At 46.6% G+C, this 7,611-nt stretch overlaps 1 protein-coding gene across 1 annotated transcript; it reads left to right on the top strand.

The window, feature by feature from the left end:
- The first annotated feature begins 4,714 nt into the window (after nt 1–4,714).
- Nucleotides 4,715–5,053, top strand: LOC107118320 (keratin-associated protein 9-1-like). The gene has a single exon (XM_015420627.1). It carries the CDS (start codon nt 4,715–4,717, stop codon nt 5,051–5,053), a length of 339 nt encoding a protein of 112 aa, XP_015276113.1.
- The last annotated feature ends 2,558 nt before the right edge of the window (nt 5,054–7,611 follow it).

Raw genomic sequence — 7,611 nt, 5'->3', positions numbered from 1 at the left:
GGAAGAAGGAGGCAGTGGAAAATGGCTGTCACTGATTTGTACAGTGGGGTGGCGGGAAGCTTGAATGGCTGGGCTGTGTGTTTATATAGGAAATGCATATTGCAAAAGTGTGCTTATGAAACTGAGAAATAAATGTTGGAAAGAGAAATGGCAAGCCCCTGTGGATGTTTCTTTCTTTCTTTCTTTCTTTCTTTCTTTCTTTCTTTCTTTCTTTCTTTCTTTCTTTCTTTTGTACAAGGGAAGGAGGGAAGGCATGACATGGTGCTTGTGGTTTGGAAAAAAAGATTAAAGGAGAGCTGAAAAAAACTTTTCATTTTCAAGGCCCTTTTTTCCAAAGAAAGAGATAGAAAGAGGGAGATAGAGACAAACTCAAGTCCTCCATGCAAAAAGCCTTCGCCACCCATGTTGAATTCTCCAGGACTCTTGAGAGAGCAAGAGAGTCCTCATTTCAGCAAAAGTCATAGAATCATAGGATGTTAGAGTCGGAAGGGATCTTGCAGGTCATCTAGTCCAACCCCCTGCACTCTGCAGGAACATAGCCGAAAGATAGCCCTAGAGTCTGGGGAAAACATTTTTTAAAAATCCTTAAAAATAAAGAGTCAGCCTGTGGAAACTATTGATGTGCTCCCTGTGAGACTTCTCACAGAATGGCTTCCAAAGAGAGATAATCTAGCCAATGGCTGGGGGGGGGGGAGAGGGCGGGCGAAGAGGGACGCCAATTAGATTGCAGCTTGAAGCAAAGGCAGAAGGCAGGAGTTTTTGCAACCTTCACTGCCCCCCCAACTAAGCATGCACCTCAAGATTCCATGTGTGCACAAGGACCTCCCCCACCCCCGGCCAGAGTGTTTGCAGTGTCATTATGTCAATGGCTGGGCTGTTTCCCACCATTCCCCCTTCCTCTCTTTCCAGCCTCCCTATGAAATAAGAAAGCACTCCAGAGCCTGGCTATAGAAGTTTTGCTCTGTCATCCAGACATTACAAATGTGTGCCTGCTAACTGACTGGTTATTTCAAGGCTCCATCCAACAGGGGAATCCATCGCAACGAATCTCTCAAGGGAGGGGGGTAGGTGAAATCAGTTTTCTGAGGTGTCTGTCTGAGGTGTCCTCCCAGTGTACCAAAGTAGCACATGCCTCTCCCCCCTGTTCCTCTCTCTGCACACTCAAATGAATGGGAATAAAGGATAAGGAGTTGAAATAAACAAAGCACTTGCCAGGTTGTGTGCAGGGTCCTCCCCCCCTTTCCCAGGGTACCCAAGCCAGTCTATGTGAAGCGAAATAAATCCTGAGGAAATAAATAATATCGGATTGCAATTAAAAAAAACACCAGTTCTGCAGTTCATGCTATCGTACAGAGGCATGCTGTAGAGAACCCCAACCTTTTGGAGAGGTCAGAGGGAATGTCCCAAGGCGACAGGTGTGATTTGGGTGTGGCAGGAGCTGTTTTGGTGACTTTGGGGTGCACCGACCCCTTGGTGGTACACCACCCCAACTTGCACTTTGTTCCATTTGGGGTATCGAGTGACACCTCCGTGGTCTTATCTCAATGAGGTGGACCCCTAGGCACTGATTTTTTGAGTGATCGGGGGTAGAGAGAAGAAGAAGAGAAGAGATTGGATTTGTACCCCATCCTTCACTACCCAAAGTTACTACCCAAAGGAGTCTCAGAGCGACACACAAACTCCTTTCCCTTCCCCTCCCCACCACAGACACCCTGTGAGAGAGAGCTCTTGACAGAAACGTCTCTTTTTCAAGAACAGCTCTTATCAGAACTACGACTTGCCCAAGGTCATCCAGCCAGGTGCAAGTGGAGGAGTGGGGAATCGAACCCCGTTCTCCCAGATTAGAGTCCACACAGATTAAATAACCACTACACCAAACTGGCTCTCCATTTTGTGGGTGTGCTTGAGCATCCCACCTTCTCAGAGAGCTTCAGGAGACTCTGGGAGACTTTGGGAAGTGATTTTGGGGGTGATTCGGGGTGTTTGCATGATTTTTGAAAGGCTGTGTGCAGAGAAAATTCTTTTAATGGAATCACCATGCCCCCAAAATGTGCACCCAGAGCCCCCCAAGGCTCAGGAAGTGAATGAGCTCTGGGGCAGACACAAGTGCCTGGGAAGCCATAGTTTGAGTGGACTTGGGGGATGAGCCCCAAGTGAAGACCCCAGGAGAGGGCCACAGGGAAGGGCCGAACACTAAAATACTGGCAAATGAAAATGTCTGCATTCCGGGGAAAGGAGGCAATTTGCTTCCACTCTGGTCAGACTGGAGATCCCACAGGTTCATTTCTGAACTGACTCATGTACAATTGTGTAGAACCGACTCCTGTAACACTGCATGATGAGGGGAAATGGCAGGGTAAACCAAGGTCACCCTCTAATATGACATTATACACCTTAATGAAGTGCCACGGGGAGCTTTCAGACATTTAGCAAATTAAGCACTCAGAAAACAATCACCTATTCGACGTTCTTAAGAGAGAGTATAAAAGCTCTGGAGACCTTCAACCATCTCCACAGCTCTGCTCAGCCTCACTTCCTTGCTTCTCTTCAGATACAACCCTCGGTAAGTCCATTGTGCCTTCTTCTTCTTGTTGTTCACGATACACAAGGCGAGAAACAAAGACAGAATGGGAGTAAGGATGTTTAGGAGTTTTCTCCTTTAGAAAAAAAAAACATCTTGATGTGATCATGAAATGTTTAACTCTCAGTGTCCACATCAGAATGAAAGGAGGCAAGAAGCAGAGGGCACCTGAAGAAATCCCTAGGCAAAGGGAGACAAGTGTCACTCTCTGAAATGTATTGGCCTTAATGTAGAAACGTACTGCAAAAATTTGTATGTTGCCTCTCCAGAGCCTATTTGAAGCTCCTACATGAATGAAATTCATGGTGGAAGTTCCAGGCAGTAGATTATTCACTAATTTCAGGGTAGTCAACCTCCAGGTGGGTCCTGGCAATCTACTGGAATCACAACTGATCTCTTGGCGACAGAGGTAATTCCACCTGCAGAAAAGAGGCCCCTTCAAAATGGGGACTCAGTGTCATTCTGCCCCACTGATTCCCATCCCCTTCCGTAACCCTGCCTTACCTGTTGCCACTACCAAATCTGCAGGAATTCCTGTGCCTGGAGTTGACTCCCATAGCTAACTTTTAAATTCTATCGGTAATCTTCAGAAAGTCGGTCGACATTTCCTCCTTTTCTTGCATTCCACATTTCGCATCATTTCATTCTGGCCTTCCCTGTCCTGACAAACTCTGCAAGGCATTAAAGATTAAAGTAAGTCCATTATACCTTCTTCTTGCTGTTTACGATATATACAGTAAGAAGGAAAGACATTAAAGATTAAAGTAAGTCCATTATACCTTCTTCTTGCTGTTTACGATATATACAGTAAGAAAGAAAGACAGAAAGATGGGAAGTACGTTTAGGAAGTTTCTCCTTTGGGGGGGGGAAATCTTGATGAGAGGGGTGATATTTTTATCTCTCCATGCTCACGTCAGAAGGAAGGAAGGAAGGAAGGAAGGAAGGGGAGGGAGGGGGCACCTGAAGAGATCCCTCGGCATAGGGAGAAAAGGGGGGAATGCAAGTGTCCCTCTTCAATGAGAAATGTACTGAGAAAATTGGAATGCTGCCTCTCCAGAGCCGATTTGAAACATCTTCATGAATGAAATGTAAGGTGGAAGTTCCATGTCCTCGATTATCCCCTAATGTTTGGGTGCTTATCCTCCAGGTGGTTCCTGGCAATAAAGATTCGCTCCCAACCACTGCTAGTCTTGTTTACCTATCCTTTCTGTATCTGAAATGGCAGCAGATACTCCCCAGATACCATGCTGTCCATCAGCTTTCCCCAAGCAGAAGTCCTAGTACTGTCAAAACAGAAACGGAGAAATGAATCTGAGATGCTCGCAAATGTTAATTCCTTGTCCATTGATATACTCTTCAGTTTACTCTCCAGTGCGGAATGAAAGGACAGTTACTTTGTTACAGATCCCTGACAAAGGGTGTTTAGCCTCTTGAAAGCTTAAATCACTAAAATTGTGTTGGTGTCTAAGGCACCCCTGGACCCAGATCTAGCATTTCTACACACGTAACAAAGAAGATGTCCCAACTTTAAAAAAAAAAAAATCAAGCAAGCAATATTTTATTTTTTGCCATTACAAACCGGTCCCACAATTTGTCGTGCCAGGCAGTGAGTGTTGTGGGGTGCAGGTGATTTCCAAGATGCTGCTATTGTTATGTTGGCAGTTGCTAGTAGTATTGAGGTGAGTGTTTTGGTGTTGCCTTTTATTGAGTTATCCCATCTATTTAACAGCATGATTTCTGGTTTGCAGGAGATCGTCTGCGAGGTAATCTCGTTAATTTGGGGTGTTACTTCTTTCCAGTATTGGAAAGTCCGTGAGCAGAAAAAATCAAGCAAGCAATATTTTAGACACCTCTTAGTGTTGCTTTTCTTTGTCTGAAAATAGCCCAAAGTTCATTTCAGAAGGTTAGGTTAGATGTAGTAGCTCAAGCCATTAAAAAATCTTTTATGAAAAACCTATGCATTTATCTATCTCTCCAAATTGTTTACCCTCATTCTTTCTGAGCTGAATAGGATTCACTTCCGGGGAGAAATAGTTACGCTTCAAACAGTAAGTGGTTTATTCTTCAGACCCTCACACTGACATGTCCCATCCTTTCCTAATGTAATTCCAGACTCGCCGCCACCTTCCCAAGATGTCCTGCTGTCCTCCATCCTGTGCCATCCCATCCTGCTCCCCATGCTGCTCCCCATGTGACTACCCAAAAGGCGGTCTGGGCAGACTGGGTTGCTGCCCCAGTCCCTGTGGCCCCTCTTCATGCTGGGGTAGCTCAACATCGGCACGTTGCCTTGGCCTCACCAGTGGGGCCAGCGTCTCCTGCATCAACCAGATCCCACCATCGGAAGTCACCATACAGCCACCTCCTTCAACCGTCGTGATCCCGGGGCCAGTTCTGGCTGCCAGCTGTGAGCCTCTCCGCGTGGGAGGGTACACGGCCTGCTCCGGCTGCCCCCCTTGTGGTCGCCTCTGCTAAGCAGGAAGGGGAGCTTCACATGAATGGGAATGAAACGGGTACCTGAACAGTATGGAACGGACTGACGGCTGACAACTTCGTGGACTTGGGTGTCAGAAAGAATGACACTTCCTTGTTCAAATCAAGATCAGTTGGCTCTTAGCAGCATCTCAAATGCTCATGACCACAAACAGGGGATAGTTAATTTGTATCCTCTGCACTCTCAGCATGATCTTTTTTTTCTCATTATGCCTTATTTTGTTTTCCTAAATGTATGATGAACTGGAAATGAGAAGGGTATGAGCATTTTCCCTCTGTGGGACTCCGGAATGTTTCAGGAGTCAACAAAGATCTGCCTGCCTGAACAGTAACCTGTGTTCACCTCAGTATTCTTTTGCTTTGGCTTTGTAGCCTTTCAGTTATCCCAGTTAAATGGGCAGTGGAAAGGTGACTGTTTGTTGAGTAAAGCAAGTATGTTTGTCATCCCTCAAACTGTTTCAATGCTAATTATGTTAACCCCCCTCCTTCCCCCCCAATAAAGCTTCTTCCTGCATCAAAATTTCTTCTGTGGATTCAGTTTCTTCTGATTTCTAAGAACTTGAAAAGTGGGGAGGGGCTGTCGCTCAGTGGTAGAGCACATAGGAATAGTCCCAGATTCAGTGCTGGGCTTCTCAATCCCAGGCAGCAAATGCTGAGAAGGTACATGACGCCATGATGAGCAGATGCCATTTAGAGGAGTCCACATTGAGTGACTAGTAAAACGTAAAAGTAAAGGTTCCCTTGCTTGAAAGTCAGTCGAGTCCGACTCTAGGGTTGCGGTGCTCATCTCTGTTTCAAAGTCGAAGTGCCAGCGCTGTCCGAAGATGTTTCCGTGGTCATGTGGCCGGCATGACTAAACACCAAGGCGCACGGAACGCTGTTCCCTTCCCACTGAAGTGGTACCTATTTATCTACTTGCAATTTCTTGCTTTCGAACTGCTAGGTTGGCACGAGCTGGAACTAGAGATGGGAGCTCACGCCGTCATGCGGCGCACTCGGGTCTCGAACTGCTGAACTACCAACCTTCCACAGTCTGCAGTTCAGGGTTTTAACCACTTGAGCCACCACATGACCCAGTATAAAAGGGCTTTTCCTGTTTGTATGACTTGCTGGGCCAGAACAGAGATCCTTCTAGTTCTGCAGTCAGCCAGACACTTTTGGGAAATCACAAAGATAACTGCCCTCTTCAGCTTCTTGTCCACCAGTCCTTGGGTATTTGAGTTTTATTTCTCCTGAGCAGGAAAGTATTATTTCTGTAAAGTTAAAAGATTCCCCACTAGTCCTTTTAAAAGCCACCTACTCTAGCGCCCGTTATGTCTATCAATGGCCCCGGGCACACAGGCCAGGTATCGTGGGGGGGGGAGGCGTGGCTAATTGCCCCGGCACGATTTGGTCTGTGATTACACAATCAGACGCGCTGGCGGCACAGCACGGGTCCTTCCCTCGGCACCCACGGGTAAACGAGGGACCGGAGGGGAATGACACACACCAGCGCGATCACACCACGGGCGTCTGGAGGCAGCCCGTGGCAAACGTTTACTAGTACCTTGGAGGTACTAGTTTTTAAATGTGCATTGTCGGCAGTAAGCCACGGATGTGCTCCACTTCCCAGATATTGGTGTGTGATCGCACCCGGATAATCCACCCACCTTCCGTGCCTCTCCCGCGGCAACTTTGCCATGTGACCGGGGCCTATGGTATTTTTTTAAATGCCCTATCCTTTTAGTTCCTTTAAAAAAATATCCCATTGGCACATTGCCAAAGTAAAAAAATATAGACTGCAAAATCAGGTAAAATAATTATTAAACTAGAGGAGGAGGAGGAGATTTGATTTATACCCCACCCTTCACTCGGAGTCTCAGAGCGGCTTACAAACTCCTTTCCCTTCCCCTCCCCACAACAGACGTCCTGTGAGGTAGATGGGGCTGAGAGAGCTCTTTCCGGAAAAGTCCTTGAGAGAACAGCTCTGGTAGAACTATGGCTTGCCCAAGGTCATCCAACAGCTGCAAGTGGAGGAGTGGGGAATCAAATCCGATTCTCTTAGATTAGAGTCCATGCATTTAACCACGACACCAAACTGGCTATAGAAGTAGCACTTTTTTTTTCTGATTTTCTATTTATTAACTTTATTTATACTCCCCTTCTCTCACCTTTGGTGTAGTGCCTTGGTGATGTGGCTAAGAGCCTGTTTGGTGTAGTGCTTAAGAGCAGTGAACTCTAGTCCGGAAATCAGGGTTTGATTCCCCAGTCCTCCACATGCAGCCAGCTGGGTGACCTTGGGTCAGTCACTGTTCTCTCAGAGCGCTTCTCTCAAGAGCAGTTCTCTCAGAGCTCTCTCAGTCCCACCTACCTCACAGGGTGTCTGTTGTGGAGAGAAGACGGAAAGGAGATTGTAAACCACTCTGAGACTCCGAGTGAAGGGCGGAATATAAATTCAACTCTTCTTCACTGAGACTCAGTGTGGATGACAGAGTGGAAGTCAAAGCAGTCGATGTCAAGTTAAAGGAATCTGGAACAAGGAATACTTTATTGAACACGAC

This window comes from Gekko japonicus, unplaced genomic scaffold (genome assembly GCF_001447785.1).
Source record: "Gekko japonicus isolate JY-2015 unplaced genomic scaffold, Gekko_japonicus_V1.1 scaffold426, whole genome shotgun sequence".
Taxonomy (NCBI): Eukaryota; Metazoa; Chordata; class Lepidosauria; order Squamata; family Gekkonidae; genus Gekko; species Gekko japonicus.
This window is presented reverse-complemented; position numbering and strand designations above follow the sequence as displayed.